The following is a 16,286-nucleotide window of genomic DNA, read 5'->3' as shown; positions in this document are numbered from 1 at the left end:
TCCGCTGGTTTGTTTTCAACCCCGGCCTTGTGTTTCAAAACAAACGAATATTCCTGAAGAAACGCTACCCACTTGGCATGCCTTGGGTTGAGTTTCTTCTGAGAATGCAAATATCTCAAAGCCTCATGGTCAGAAAACAAAACGAATTCTTGCGGTAGGAGGTAGTGTCGCCAATGTCTCAGGGATTGCACTACCGCATAAAATTCTTTGTCGTAAGTGGAGTATTTTTGTTTTGCCTCATTCAGTTTTTCACTGAAATAGGCCACTGGGTGTCCTTCTTGACTCAACACTCCACCTATACCGACACCAGACGCATCGCACGCTACTACAAAGACTGTAGAAAAGTCAGGTAGACGCATGACAGGAGCTTCCACCATCTTGCCCTTAATTTCTTTAAAAGCCTTGACGGCGGCTTTAGACCACACGAACTCTCCCTTTTTCATGCACTCGGTAATGGGAGCCATGATCGTGCTAAAACCCCTAATGAACCGACGATAAAAAGTTGCTAGGCCGTGAAAACTTCGCACCTCATGAATGTTCCTTGGTTTTGGCCACTCAACTATGGCCCTGACTTTTCATGGTCTGCCCGCATCCCTTCAGATGACACTATAAATCCTAAGAACACAACTTGGTTAGACATGAATGCACATTTCTTAAGATTAGCGTACAACTTTTCCTTCCTAAGGACACTACAGACCTTCTTTAAATGTTCAAGGTGTGATTCCTTAGTGGTACTATAAATAAGAATATCGTCAAAGTACACCACTAGGAATTTTTCCATGAACGGCCTCAAAGCTTGGGTCATCACCCGCATGAAAGTACTGGGTGCGTTAGTCAAGCCGAAGGGCATGACCAACCACTCATACAACCCATCTTTCGTCTTAAACGCCGTCTTCCACTCATCTCCTGGGCGTATACGAATTTGGTGATATCCACTCTTGAGGTCTATCTTAGAGAATATAGTGGACCTGGCCATCATGTCAAGCATATCATCAAGTCTAGGTATAGGGAACCTATACTTGACAGTAATTTTGTTTATGGCACGGCTATCCACACACATGCGCCACGTGCCGTCTTTCTTTGGCGTCAACAATGCAGGCACGGCACACGGGCTCATACTCTCTTGGATGAAACCCTTTTGCAGAAGCTCATCAACTTGCTTCTTCAACTCTGCATGCGCTGCAGGGTTCATCCTGTGGTGAGGAAGGTTCGGTAGAGTAGACCCTGGGACAAGATCAATGGCATGCTGTATGTCCCTCATAGGTGGCAACTCATTCGGTAAGTCTTCAGGAAATACATCACTGTATTCCTTCAGGATCGAGATCACCTCACAGGGCAACTCTGATGGAACCTCAGGTGTAATTTCTCTAGCCACAAGGGCATACACCATAGAATCCTCCTTAGCCTCTTTTTCAAACTCTCTTGCGCTGATTATATGTAAAGACTTAGGTTTGGATTTCCCCATTTCTCTAGGCTCACTTGCCTTCTCATCCTTCTTCTTTCCTAGTGTATTCTCAGGTGGCATGGGATTAAGTTTGATCTTTTTACCATTATACATAAAAGTACACGCATTCGAACGGCCAAAGATCGTGACATCATTATCGAATAGCCACGGTCTACCTAGGATAACATGTCCCACATCCATAGGTAAAACATCACACCACAGGGACTCTTTGTATGACCCAAACTCGATGGGGACTAGACATTGCTGGGTGACAGGTAGGGATGTCTTGTCAACCCAAGAAACTTTATACGGATCTGGATGAGGTGTGGATTTCAGTTTTAAGCGATCTAAGGTGCTAGTGGAAATCATATTCTGACAACTTCCACTGTCCACTATCACCTTACAATTCTTTTCACCACACTTAACAATAGTGTAGAAGATAGTGCTTCGACGCCAGTCAGCACTACTTCTAAACTGAGCTAACACACGCCTGACTACTGCAAGCGTTGCGTCTCCATTCACTTCTTCTTCATCAGTAAGTCCTCCTTCAGGGTGATACTCTTCAACTTCATAATCACCCTGGTCATCTCCACCTTCGTGGGATTTGCCTATAACTAAGGCTCTCCTACGACTCTTCGTAGGACACTGATTAGACATGTGGCCAAGGTTGCCACACTCATAGCACCTCACTTGGCTCATGTTACTAGGACCGGCACCAAGAACCCCTTTGCCCTTGTCCTCCCTAGGCCTAGGCGGAATGGTCCCCTGTGCCCTAGGTTGATTACCAATATTAGGTCTAGTTCCTTGGGAACTAGATCTAGTATTGGAGTCTCGGGACTCAAAACGACGAACGACAGGAGCCTTCAGATACTGCTCTAACTCCTGCACGACTTGATATGCTTCATCTAAGTCCGTTAAGGGCCGAGTGATAAGCTCGTGCTGAAGATCCGCACAAAGGCCCGTCTTAAAACGCGAGAGCGTTACTAGAGGGTCTTCTCGGATATCACATCGCATCACATACTCTTCAAATTTAGTGATGTAGTCAGCGGCAGACATTGACCCTTGGCGTAAGGATTGCCATTGGTCAAGAAGCTTCTGACGGTATGAGAGAGGAAGGTACTTCTCCTTCAACTTCTCTTTCATCTCATACCAATGTGTGATAGGGACTCTACCAACTCTCTCTACCCTACGCTCGGTGTTGGTCCAGAAGAGCTTGGCTTGACCCACAAGCTTCATCTTAGCAAACTGCATTTGACGGTTTTCTGACATGCCATACCACTCAAAGTAGTGGTCCATGTCAGCAACCCAGTCAAGGAATGCTTTGGGATCCAAGCGTCCATCAAAACTCGGGGCCTCAACTCTCACACTCTTCATCGCACGCTCATCTGGATCATAACGGTCTTGATGACCACATGTGGTTCGTGCCTCTCGCACCACACCACGACCGTTACCACGATCTCTATCCTCACTACCACCACGTGTGGCAGCACGTTCTTCAATGATTCCTTCCACTTGGGAGTGCGCATCTTCCCCTACAGCGGGGTTTTCCTTTTGGGACGCCTCTAGTTGCTCCACCTTAGTCATGGTGGTGGTAATTTGGTTCTCAAGGCGGGCAAACTCACGCCTTTGACCCGCTTCTAGGGCGGTTATCTTTTGTATCAATTGAGCAAGTTGCTCAGATAACTGCTCGTTATTCATGGTAGGTTGAAGTCCGAAACCTCTACCTCTTCTCGTGGGCATACAATGAAGACTTGAACCAAACTCTACCTAACTAGACTACTAGGTGTTATGACTTTCAAGATGAATGCGATGAATGCAAAACTACTATGAACTGACACAATTAAGTTGAAACAGGAAACAACTCAAATCTGAAAATTTTCCAGATTAGAAACTTTCTAAAATTGGAAAGTTTCGAAAATTGAAAACTTTCTAAACTTGAAACTTTCCCAAGTTAAACCTAAAAATCAAAACCCTAATTTGATAACTCGATCTAGACAAAAACCATGCAAGCCTAGGCTTTGATACCAAATTTGACGCAGGACAGCCCTAATTATGATGCATGCTCATGGAGATAATTAAACAGTGGAAATAAAAGGAATAAATGATCTAAAATTCTAACAATAATCATCATAACTCTGAGAAAATCATAAAGGAAACATGCAATGGAGCGGGCCATCACTACAACCATGGAGTATGGAATTCAATTACCACTTAGGTTGGATCCGGCGAGGATGAGACCTCCCGATCTTGCATGGTCACACCCAATCGATCAATGAAGATCACTAGTCCGAAGAACCAAGAAGTTTCTGATTAGGGATTTGAGAATTTGGGGATTTAGGGTTTAGATTGGTTCTCAAGATTTTGATCGAAGAGGAATTAGCCAAAACAAAAAAAATAGAAGAAAGAAAGTTATTACCTTGAGGAAGTTGGAGAGGCACAAGAAGAAATTAGAAGAAGAAGATCAAGGGGAGAGAAGAAGCACCATTAGAGAGAAGAGAGGATGGAGGCAACCAAAGGGTTTGCTTTTCATTCATCAATAGTTGAAATTCGTGTTTAGGGCTTTACCCCACTTAAATAAGCACATAAAGACATAAAATTACTAAAATACCCCTAGGATAAGCAAATAAAGATATAAGATTACTAAAAGACCGCTAACTAAGTCAAAAAACGTGCAAATAACATAAGTATGGGAAAGTTTGGGCGCTCGGTCCTCTTTCTCCAATCTTCCTTCACATGTGTCTTCCCTAAGTGGGGTCTTCTATATGTCCAATCACATGTGAAAGGTCTTCAGCTCCTCAATATTCGCCTATCCACAAGGACGGCACTTGTGGTTGGCGCTTTCTTCGTTGGTACACCTTGAATGCACCTGTGTCCGCATCACTTGTCCTTTGATTGGTGGACAATTGTTGAATTAGAACTATTGGATATATGGATTTTCAACCATATGATGAATGTTCACAAGCTGAGTTGGATGAATTTTGTAAGTAATTATTTTTTTTAAAGATAATTTTGTTAGTAATTATTTCTTTAACATTTATCTATAGTTTCATCATTATGAAATTATTTAATTGGAAAAAGCATGACTCACCCAAGTCACTACATTGACCCACCCGAGTTAAGTTCAGCGGGTCGAACGAGTCGAGCTTGAGTCCCAAGTTTGCCAACGTTGGTTTGGAGGTGCTTGACCCTCAAGGCCATGGCAAAGCTCATACAACATGAATGTTCGTAACACAAGAAGAATTTGGGTTTGAAATCAAAACCCTTCACAAATCAACCTATAAGCAAATCAAGACCACCAAGGCTATGAAGAGGAATGTTAATATGTTGGTGGTTGCATAGTTCTATGGAGCTCGCTCATGGTACATGTGGCAAAGATGTTTGGTGATTGGGACTGTTTATCTGGTGGGCAACCCATGGACGGGCTATAGGCCAAAATATCATAGTAATTTGACAACTATTTGAAAACATCCACAATAATTGTTCTAGTCTACTTGACAAGGACAACTAGAAATTACCTTATGCTTCCGTGCATACCGCAAAGCTTCGAGATAGTATCCGTCTTGCACTAGCATCAACACGTAATCATGATGCAATGAAAGCTGCCTTAGCATATCCAAACCTAACTTCCTTGTTTGGAAATTTTGCCGACCTGACTCTAAAAGCTGTAAAGCAACTTCTCTTGAGGGCTCTAGAATCTGCATGAGAAACAAATACACTGGCCCTCAGGTTTGAGCCATAGCTGATGTCTCAGGTGAGAAAGGGCCCTCGGGTTCAAGCTGTAGCCAAGCAGAGAGTGTTTCTCATGTAAATGAATGTATGGGTCCATGACAGTGGTGACAAGCGCCCTCGAGGAACGCACAGCTGACATGTGATGAAGTGGCACATGCATGCACTGGATCCAAGCCGTTCATAAGGCAGGCCCAGCCCAAATTCTCACGAAGCTGAGAGTGGGGGGGGGGGGGGGGCCTTACAGAACAAATGAATGGCTAGAAAAACTTGTTTCATACATTGACCACTGATGATGTGGACCGGCCTCATTTTTGTGATAGAGCATCATCTAAAATGGAGGGGGAAAACTTTATGGATGGGTTGGATCTTGCATATGGTCTGTAGAAGGGCTGGCTATGCTGGCTAGTGGGGCAAGAATGTTGCAATTGAGTCGGAATATTACCTTATTTATGATGAAAAGCCCAAGTTCCGCATAGCGTTCGTTGCGAGCTAGTAGTTGTATGGTCATCACATACAGATTAGGATGAACTTTGAGTTTTTCTGAAGCAGCACTGCAATGAAGGAAAACAATTCAGAAATTTAAATGCGAATATCGTAATGAAAACCAATGAATAGAGCCCCAAATAAGCAATCCAGTACTGAGGCCGAACTTTCAGACTACCGAAAGGTTATATAGCTTCCAAAATAGCAACCAAGTGCTTGAAACTTCTAATGCATGGCCTGTACAGGCACTGAATGCACTCCTTGAAAGTACATAGAAGTGGAGTGCAGAGCATTGTTAAGCCCAGACATATATGCAATAAAGCTCTAGTACACGCCACACGTGTGCCAGCACAGCACGGTAGGTCTGAGATCTAATCCATCTATCAAAACAGTACCACTATATCGATCGTCTAGACCAAGAATCAGGTTGATCCACTGATCAGGTGGGCCACAGTTTGCAAAACAAATGTACAGCGCTGAAAAACTTTGTTGAAGCTTTCTAACCAATCCACCTGCTTCCAGTATTGGAGCTCACATGCTGAGTGGACCAGATTTTCAACATGTAAAAGGTCAGACCAACCTGATGGGCAGATTAGATCTCAAACCTACATGCCATGGTGGCACGTGTGGCATGTAGATGAGTTTTAATGCACACATGTGTGCACTTAGCAAAGCTCTGGAATGCGAACAAGCAATAATGGATCTCATACCTCCGGAAGTACTCAATGATAACAGCAACCAAATAAGTGGTGTCTCCAGCAATCTCTTCCTCGACGAGTGCAAATACAGAGCTATACATTTCATCTGGTGAAATTGCTACACAAGCAACCTGAGATCCTTGCTGATCAGAAGCATTCGGATCCAATGTGTTGCTACTAGCTTCAAGAACTTCAGACTGTAAAGGTGACTGCTCAATATTCGCCTTTGAAGTTTCAGCACCAGCGCGATTCTTTTTCACCTCTTGGGTACCGGAACCATAAAGATCACCAGAAGGGGAATTTTCAAGAGATTTTCCTGAATGGGATGCCAGTTGTTCGAGGTTTGTGTTCTCCTTGGAGTCAGAAATTGAGTCAAGATTGAGAGGGTTATTCTCCACTCCACTAGTAGACTCTTGTCTTGTCGATTTTCTATGCACATCTACTCTGTTGATAGCTTCATCTGCCACTGCCTGAGAGACATCTGCATGATGGATGCTAGAAGCATGAGTCTTCTCAACTCCAGTGGAAACCGGATTGCCAGAACAAGTACTTCCAGTACCTCCCTGAAGAGAATTTTCTGTTTTCATCAAGTAAGAGTAAGAAGCAACCAATACATCTATTGCCCTAGTAATCATGGCCACGGGTCTTCTTTCCAGAATCACAGTACGCATTATCGCCAAGCACAATTGCTTTGCCTGATGGAACAAATCAAGTGGCAAAGCATCAGTACCAGAATTCATCACATGGCATCACTGCTTTGGATGTTAAGAAAACCCATACAGAACATAGTTGTAAAGAGGAAATATCAAACGCTTGATTAGGTCATTTGTTCACGCCAATATACTATACATGTGGGGACCATGGTGACAAATCTCATTCTCAGCCCAGAATTTTCTCAGGATATTATCGGGAAAATCTCGCCAAAAATAAGAATATTTAAAAATATGTAGTTGTAAATTAATAAATAAATTACATATATATATATATAACAAATTCCTCAAGGTATTTACCATTTTCAAGTCAATAATGCAATAAATATTGCGATAAAACACGATATTTAAAAATCTGCTGATATTTTGTAAATCTTGCGATAATATCTTACATAGGACAACTAACCACTTGCTCTAAAAGCTCGAATTGATAGAGCGTGGCGAATCAATCCCTTTATCTCATAGCCCAGGCCCCACTTCACATGGGTTAGGCCCTCAGCCGAACCCCCCTCGTGGACCCCACTTCACATAGGTCTCACCTCACACAGGCTGCCCACCTCGAGTGTGCACCCACTTCACACAGGCTACCCACTCGAGCCCAGTGATGCCCCTGCATTAATATCACAATAATATCATCTAGTGTATTTTTTGCTATATTATTGCAAGATTTTTAAAATCTCAACGATATTTGTTACACTGGTGGGTACCCCACTCTTGTGATTCAAACATGGATGAGAGGAAGCTGAAGCTCAAAACCTCCACCACAATATTAATCGAACCAAATGATTAGGCCCCAATCAGACATGAACTGTTGCCACACCTAGCATATGGTCTACTGATTGGATGAACAGCTAAGGTCACCCAAAGATAGGCCCATGGGCACCATTGCTAAAAATGGCATTTTTTTCTCAAGAATCATATAAAACATCATTCCAAGAAGTACATAGCTGAGGATGAGAATGGTCCATCACCTTATATGATTGAAACCTTCGCCGCTGCAAAAATTCTAGAACAGACGGCACTTCTGAGCTACTCGCTGCAATAGCCTGGGGGCCAAAGACGATTTTCATGCAAGATTATTATTTTTTTTTAATCTCTTTTCATGTAAAAAAGGGCACACAATATATCATATGAATAACTGCCATAAACAATCACTGGATATGACGATGGGTAGGGCCGAACCAACAGGCTTCTAGGCCTGACCAATCACAAGCTGGGATAGGGACTGAATTTCAAACCCAATTAACAAATGGACCAGGCGTGGGCAGGAATTAATGCTACTTTGGCCCAGCATGCAGCGGGGTCCATATTCAGTTATGATTGTTATGGATCAGATCTACACCTAAACTCAGCCCTGATTAGCAAAGGCTGATTGAGACCTGGCCCATTGTCACTCCTAATAATCACCAATTCTCTCACCTCCAAGTCCAAATGAATCCTCCACAATATGCCATGAGCAGTATCGCATATGAGGTCAGGATTGAGAAAAGTCCATCCATCTCCATACATAATTCCTTCATGAGCATTAGTTCCAATTGCCTCCACATTGATGGTCTGGATGCTAGTGCCTTGAGAGGAAGAAGTGTTTGTCCTTGACAAACCCCTCAATAAGAGAGGGAGTGGAGCGGATATTGGCGCAAGGGAATTTGTAAACATGTCATAGAGTATAATGACTTTTGCATCCACTTGGTGAACAAGAAGCACGTTATCCACGACGCTGACTGCTATCTTAGTGGAATAAATCGGCAAAGAACCCTGGAAAGGCATTTGATGACAGTTAGGAAAGAAGCAATCAACATACTGCTGGGAGATATAGCCAAAACACCGCATTTGTTAGAGATTCCATCCAAGCAATCAACTACATGCTTCTACAAAATGTTCATTCATGGATTTCTTCCTTCAATGTCTCCTACACTGAGCAAAAACTTTAGGAAGGAGGAAATTAGTGAAGAGAATGAACTTTTAGAGGCAATTTACAATGTATATGAGTCTGAGATGAAGCAAAAACAGAATAAATTGATCAATGTTGAAAAGCAAAATAAAAAGTATTTTCTTTCTTTGGCTCTATTTAGTATCCAATAAGCCTATCACTAATGGTAGCTATTTGGAAGAATGGACCTAACGTGTCTCGAAAATTCCAAACATTTCAGCACACATATACCTGCAGCACAACAGCATCACGGTAAAACCTATAGAAGTTGGCTAGCATTCCAACCCTATCAACTTGTAAGCAGTATATCCTTCCATAGCTGTGACAACAGAGCAAAAAAAGAAGAAACAAATTAATTTAAAAAATACTCCAAAAAGATTATGCAACAAAAGTAAGAGATTTCTTGAGTGCAAAAAAGGACTCGAGCAACAAAAGAAACTTGCTGAAAAAGAACCTACATTGTAACAATGTGTACATCTTCTGCTGCTAATACAGGTTTCTTGTTTGCTTCAGCTTTAGACATCTCCATCTCAAACCTTGGCAATCGAATGATTCCTCCAGATGAAAACTGAAATATAACAAATACAAAAAGCAGAAATTAAAGCAAACCAGTAAATGAAAATTACAAGTGAATAATATTGCACACCATGCTGAAACATGGATATCAGAAAGAAAAGTGCAGACTTCTTCCAAAAGTCATGTTTGGGAAAACAAGACCTGAGGTTGTGCTTGCTCAGCTGAATTATCAATAAGGACTGTCCAATTTTGGAGGGAGCTCTAAGAAGCACAAATGCATGGTGTACCCAACAGATAAACTTTCCGTTTTCCCAATCAATACGTCTATGCAGGCACATTTTACATAACTAAAATAACAGTAAGACACTATAGAGCAACTACCTACTGAGACTTTCATATCAAGATAAAGAGCATTGCTACATGCACAGCAATAAAACTCATGCCACACGTGCCAGCAAGGGATGATAGGCCCTAGATCCAATCCATCCATCAGAGAAGCATCACTAGATGGATGCCCTTGCCCAAGAATCAGGTTGATGATCCACTGAAATCAGGTTGATGATCCACTCGTCAGGTGGGCCACAGTTTGCAAAACAAATGTGCAGCTTTGAAAATTTTGGCTAAAGTTTTCTAACGTATCCACTTGTTTTCAATATTAGGGCCCTCATGCTGAGTGGACTGGAGTTACTTTTGGGAAAACATGCAGAAGGTCACACCAACCTGAAGGATGGATTGGATCTCGCCCTGTCCTGCGGCGGCACATCTGTGAACTGTACACGAGCTTTATTGCACGCGCATGCGGACTTCGCTAAGCTCTAATATACATCTTACATTCAAGCGCAATCCCATATTGAAGTTGGTTAGCAGGCATACCTGAAATCCAGCGAAAATTTTGCATTGCATTCCAGAAGCAAGAAGAACCATCCTACTTTCATGTGTGTAAACATACCAGCAGACATTGAGTCGCTTTGTCTCCACCAAGCAGAGTGTCTTCAACTCAGGTTCAAAGGAAAACAAGTCCAGCCCGCTGGGATTGACATTGAATCAATTCAATGAGAATGGGACATGCTTTGGTAAGGAAAAAAAAAACAAATAAAATCAAGCAAACATGCAATTGTTTAACCAAACAAAGCTCTAAATAAAAAGGACGTATATATTTATATATTTAACACTACAAATTTATATTCAATGCACTTCAAGTGAATGGGGAGCTCTAAGAGCATAGGTTTGAAAGTATTCCACGAATAGATAACTTTTGCCAACATGTGTAGACATAGAGAAACGATTTCATATGAGATAGTATAGATCCAAGTAAATTGATCATACTTAGGCAATGAGAATAGGCTTCAAGGAGTTTGTTAGGCATGAGAATAGCTCAATAGGCTAATAAATATTTTGTTTGGAAGAGGGAGGGAGGGAGGGAGAGCTTTTTTGGTACATACCTAGTCTTTACAAACACAACATCACATGTTGGGCAGTCGGTCCAGAAAAATCCCAGTATGCTCTCAGACTCTGACCTGCACCTTTGGCTAAAAGTTTCCCCTGTTTCTCTATTCCTGAACTCAATATCATGATTTGACCGTTGAATGCCTATAACCTTCCCATCTAGAGAATACCGAATGGACAAAACAGGCCCTTCACTAATCGAATCAGAAGTAGGAGTGTCATCCAGTGAAGCTGATGGACCAGTTCTCCATTTAAAAACCTGCAAAAGTAGATCCTCTCAAGATAATTGACTTCAATTTACCATAACAATTCAAATTCTTCACACCCTTGATACTCTATGCATCATATGGGACATGAAAAAATAAATAAATTGTTTGAACAGGCATTTACTCAGCCCAATAAACTGTAAATGTGGACCAACCTTTTGGTCATCAAAATTGTTCAATGGTGGGACCCATGATGGAAGGGAGATACCCCAAAAATCTCCCCCATTGGATTATCTGTGGACAACCAGCTCTAATTGCCAATCCATCGGATGACTGGGATTGTCCTCTAGGGGATATGGTAGGGTGCGACCCATCCCATGATTGTCCTACCAGATCAATGGCTTAGGTTACCCAAACGTAGGCCTCCCCTATCGGATGATCCATGCAATGTGGACAATGGGTTCTAATTACCAATTTCCATCAGATGGCTGGGATTGTCTGCTAGCAGGAGCAACCAACCATTCCATGATTGTCCTACTAGATCAACGGCTTAGGTTGCCAAAAGTTGGGCCTGCCCTATCCAATGATCCATGCAATGCGGACAATCAGTTCTAATTATAATTTTCATCGGACGGCTGGGATTGTCAGCTAGGAGACATAGTAGGGTGCTGACCCATTCCATGATTGTCCCACCAAATCAACGGCTTAGGTTACCAAAAAGTGGGCCTCCCATATCGGATGATCCATGCAATTTGGACACTCCGTTTGATTTATTGATTTCCAATGGATGGCAGGGATTGTCCACCAAGGGAAGTAGGGTGCCAACCATCCCATGAATGTCCCACCACATTAACAGATTAGGTTGCCAAAAGGTGGGCCACAACTACCATTGCTGGGGCAAAAAAAAACCCTTGTCCGTTGAATTGAGCATCATAGAATATTGAAACATTATACTACCTCACTGGATGTTGGAGAGAGCAGTAACTTATTCCCATCATCATGGTACAGACCGCTTGCTCCAGGAATGCTGCATCTTAGGGGTGGATGCTGGATATAAACATGTGATAGAGCACCAGATCCATTTAAACCAACCCTAGGTTGATCACCTGATACTTTTCCAAACATGTTCTAACTTTTTCTACTTTGAGCCCGAATGATAACTATACTTGAAGAATTTGATACATATGTACTTTTGAGCAATCTAAAACTCTTGTGAACTCTGAAATCTGCACAACAAATTCTAATCAATGCGTAAGTAAAAAAATAAAATAAAAAAGAAGATGAAAATTTCCAGCATCATCTTGTATTGATCAAAGAATGCAGTACCGTATTTTGCATTCTATTGACTTTCTCATCTCCAAGCTTTAACAGAAGTTGGCAAGGTCTGATAAATATTCTGATAGCAAACCTCAAGCCCTGCTTCTTACCTTCAAGGCAAAAGGGGAAAAAAAAAAAAAAAAATCTCATCAGGGCAACAGTGAACCAACAAGATGAAGTGCTTCCAAAGCATTTATTCATAAAGGGAATTATAGGATCTTTGGTCCAAGGATTAGTATCCTGGAGCAATGAGTTTGTACAAATGGGACATGTAGTAAGGATCCTGACCGTTGAGCTGATGGGTCCCACATGAATAGATAATGTCCAAACGATCTTAACAGATGAGAAACCCTACCTCTCCAACCAATTGGATTCAATTAGACAGTTGAGGAAACAAAAAAATACAGCAAAGGTCCACTCCATCCATGGAAAAAAGCCCAGAAATTGGATGGCTGGATCTTCCAATGTGGGAGATTTTAGGTTAAGGTCTATCCATGTGGGTCAAATCAGATCAACAGTCTGGATCGATGAACCACAGGCCCCACTTGTAAAAACTCAAGCCTTGAGGATATTGTGCAATTCCTCGTGTAGAGGATCATATAATTCCCGTTTCTGATATTTTCTTTATCAAGGGTAAGGGTGATACAGTGTTCTGCATGCATGCTTTTAGGGCAAGAAACTCCTTCAAACACATGTCGCGTTCAATCTCTGGAACCTTTCCTGCAATGCAGCTCCCATATTCTTTGGCCTGCCGAAACTAGTGACTATCAAAAAGGAAAGGCACACGAGGCAGATCATTTGCTTCCTAAATCTAGTAATCATTCATCTCCCCCTCCCTTTTTTGTCAGCAGTACTGTGTATATATCATGACATAAAGGATTTCTATTTGCATTGGGCTCGTCAAAGACCTCAGTGACATGAGTTCGAATGTGATAGTCACATGTGGGTACAACGTACAAGATCTAAAATGCTCATCTGGCATGCTCCACATGAACTGCCCATGGTCCGGGAATCATGCTAATCAGATGATCTTAATCTCTTGGTATGAGAGGAAAAAAAGTGGCAGCCTTCCATTTTGGTCCCTATTCTGATTGGGCGGTTAGGATTGTCGAATCAATCTATTTTTGTGTCATGACCCATCCATAGTGGGGCCTGTCGGACAAGCAGTCCAGATCATGTACACATTCAGCACATATACCCATGGCAACTCATGTATAATAATGGAGTGCAATATGCCATCAATTACTGTTCTTAAGAAAAAGTAATGCAGGCAAGCAACACAACACTCGCGAAAAAGTAATACAGGCAAGTAACACAACACTCGCAGGTTAGTTTAATAAGATTCAGTGATGCAGGACAATTAACCACTTGCTCTAAAAGCTCGAACTGTTAGAGCATGGCGAATAAATCCTTTTATCTCATATCCCAGGCCCCACATCGCATGGGTTAGGACCTCGGCCAAACCCCCATCGTGGGCCCCAAATCACATGGATACTGCCTCACAAGGGCTGCCCACATTGAATGCGTCCCTGCATCCCACAGGCTACCCCACTCGAGCCCGGTGTGAAATGCGCATTAATCACCCCCGGTGAGAAGTCTCAAACACAAGACCTCCCCCATGGGCCCCAAATCACATGAGTCACCCACCCCGAGTGTGTCCTCGCATCCCATGGGCTACCCCACTCGAGCCCGGTGTGAAAATACTCCTGCATTAATCACCCCCGGTGAGGAGTTTCAAACGCGAGACCTCCAACTCTGATACCAATTTAATGCAGGACAATTAACCACTTGCTCTAAAAGCTCGAACTGTTAGAGCACGACGAATTAATTCTTTTATCTCATAGCCCAGGCCCCACATCGCATGGGTTAGAACCTCGGCCAAACCCCTCTCGTGGGCCCCAAATCACATGGATACCGCCTCACACGGACCGCCCACCCCGAGTGTGTCCCCGCATCCCACAGGCTACCTCACTCGAGCCCGATGTGAAATAGGCATTAATCACCCTCGGTGAGGAGTCTTGAACACAAGACCTCCCCCATGGGCCCCAAATCACATGGGTTACCCACCCCGAGTATGTCCCCGCATCCCACGGGCTACCCCACTCGAGCCCGGTGTGAAAATGCCCTTGCATTATTCAGTGAACTATTTGTCAATGTTTTGTTAATCTACTCTCAGTGCATAGTAAGCGAGGAACTATATGTTCCTAGACCTGAGGCTTCCAACAGTATACTCAGGTTTTCAATCTGAAAATGGGTCGCATGTTTAATATATAGAAATTTGGTCCATTGAGCCCCCGCCATGGATGGATCATGCCCCAAAAATCTCATAATTGGACAACCCTTGCCTTTTGGTTGGTGGCTTACAGATAGACCAAAGATAAATACAATAGCAGTCACATTCAACTGAAAATTTGTCACAAGATAGGCGGCTAGGATCAATGTTATCTGAATCAAGCAATTCACAATACAAATCATATGACTCAAAGGATACACCCACATCGCAAGTACAATCAAATCATACAGTTTGTATTTAAATTGTACGATCTAAATCATGAATCGTGCATAATTCGCCGTTTTTTTCAAAAAAAAGGTAAATTTTTTCATTTTTTGAAATTTCATTTTATTTCATTTTTTGCTTTTTTTTAACCCATTTGTTAATGTGGGGGCATTTTCACACTGGGCTCGAGTGGGTGGCCTATAGGATGCAAGGGCACACTCGGGGTGGGCAGCCCGCGGAACCCATAGATTTGAGGGCCATGTGAGGCGGGTAGCTCGTATGAGGCGGAATCCATGGATTTGGGGCCCACGAGGAGGGTTCGGCTGAGTACCTAACCCATGGATTTGGGGCATGGGCTATGAGATAAAGGGATTAATTCGCCATGCTCTATCAGTTCGAGCTTTTAGAGCGAGTGGTTAATTGTCCTGCATCATTTGTTTTCTAAATACTTATATTTCTTTTAAGAGAAGAGTTTTTGAGTTTAGAAAACCTAGAGGAAAACTTTCAACATATCCTTTTCGTTGATCAATAGAATCGAACATCACTTTCACCATTGAGATTTTACAACAAAATAGGTACGAATTTATATAAAATACTTAATAGATTATTCATATTGTCCCTTTCCTTTGTTCCATTTTTAGGGTAATAAGTTGCAAAACACTCAATATTTTTGTCTTTTTCTTTTTCTTAACGATTGATATGCTTATTTTAAGGGTAAATAATTATTTTTTTCCTAATATCTGTCTTTTGGTTTTATCTTTATCTTTACTCTAAGATTGTGCTAATTGTTCTTGAAGATTGTGAAGAAATCTAAGCATGACAATAATGGGATTATTGTTCAAAAGTGGATGCAAACACTAACCCTCACCTCAAATGTAACTATCATGGAAAGTTATTGGAGAGGTGTATTTCGAATGAAACATCAACTCCATGGAATAGAAACATATGTAGAACAGTATGTTCACAAGTAGATAACGATGTAGTGGAAAAGTTTAAGAAATTGTTAGAAATTAATTCTGGTGACAAGAAACAACAAGAATAAGCTATGTAAGATGGAAAAGCTCCAATCATTAATGATGTGGCATAATTGGATGATAGAGGAAAAATGAAGAGGGTTGTGGATGACTTTGTTGGAAGAGAGAGTGGGGGAAGAGGAAAGCAACAAGCCACTCTAAATATAATTTGAAAAAGAAAAAAAAAAAGAAGAAGGAGATGCCTATCTTTCTATTGTTAGCTTCCTCTACACAAATGCTCTACGGATCAATATTGTGAAGAGCCATTTCTTTGCACCGATGAGAGAAGTCGTTGCC

General features: G+C 42.1%; 1 protein-coding gene across 3 annotated transcripts in view; it reads right to left on the bottom strand.

Moving 5' to 3' along the window:
- Nucleotides 1–16,286, bottom strand: part of LOC131251670 (uncharacterized) — a 46,330-nt gene that overhangs the window by 9,101 nt on the left and 20,943 nt on the right. The window contains exons 3-14 of one of the 3 annotated variants that reach the window (XM_058252531.1): nucleotides 13,126–13,227; nucleotides 12,489–12,589; nucleotides 12,120–12,388; nucleotides 10,953–11,215; nucleotides 10,384–10,537; nucleotides 9,453–9,562; nucleotides 9,226–9,313; nucleotides 8,484–8,819; nucleotides 8,036–8,110; nucleotides 6,367–7,049; nucleotides 5,616–5,724; nucleotides 4,960–5,139 (exon numbers count right to left, since the gene is read on the bottom strand). In XM_058252531.1, the coding sequence (XP_058108514.1) occupies nucleotides 4,960–5,139; nucleotides 5,616–5,724; nucleotides 6,367–7,049; nucleotides 8,036–8,110; nucleotides 8,484–8,819; nucleotides 9,226–9,313; nucleotides 9,453–9,562; nucleotides 10,384–10,537; nucleotides 10,953–11,215; nucleotides 12,120–12,287 (2,166 nt within the window). In that variant the 5' untranslated portion in view covers nucleotides 12,288–12,388; nucleotides 12,489–12,589; nucleotides 13,126–13,227. Of the gene's footprint in view, nucleotides 1–4,959; nucleotides 5,140–5,615; nucleotides 5,725–6,366; nucleotides 7,050–8,035; nucleotides 8,111–8,483; nucleotides 8,820–9,225; nucleotides 9,314–9,452; nucleotides 9,563–10,383; nucleotides 10,538–10,952; nucleotides 11,216–12,119; nucleotides 12,389–12,488; nucleotides 12,590–13,125; nucleotides 13,244–16,286 lie in introns of all 3 variants that reach the window. The other 2 variants (XM_058252532.1, XM_058252533.1) reach the window with 2 other exon arrangements.

Source organism: Magnolia sinica, chromosome 7, assembly GCF_029962835.1.
Source record: "Magnolia sinica isolate HGM2019 chromosome 7, MsV1, whole genome shotgun sequence".
Classification (NCBI taxonomy): Eukaryota; Viridiplantae; Streptophyta; class Magnoliopsida; order Magnoliales; family Magnoliaceae; genus Magnolia; species Magnolia sinica.
Note: the sequence above shows the minus strand (reverse complement) of the source record. Positions and strands in the feature narration are given on the sequence as shown.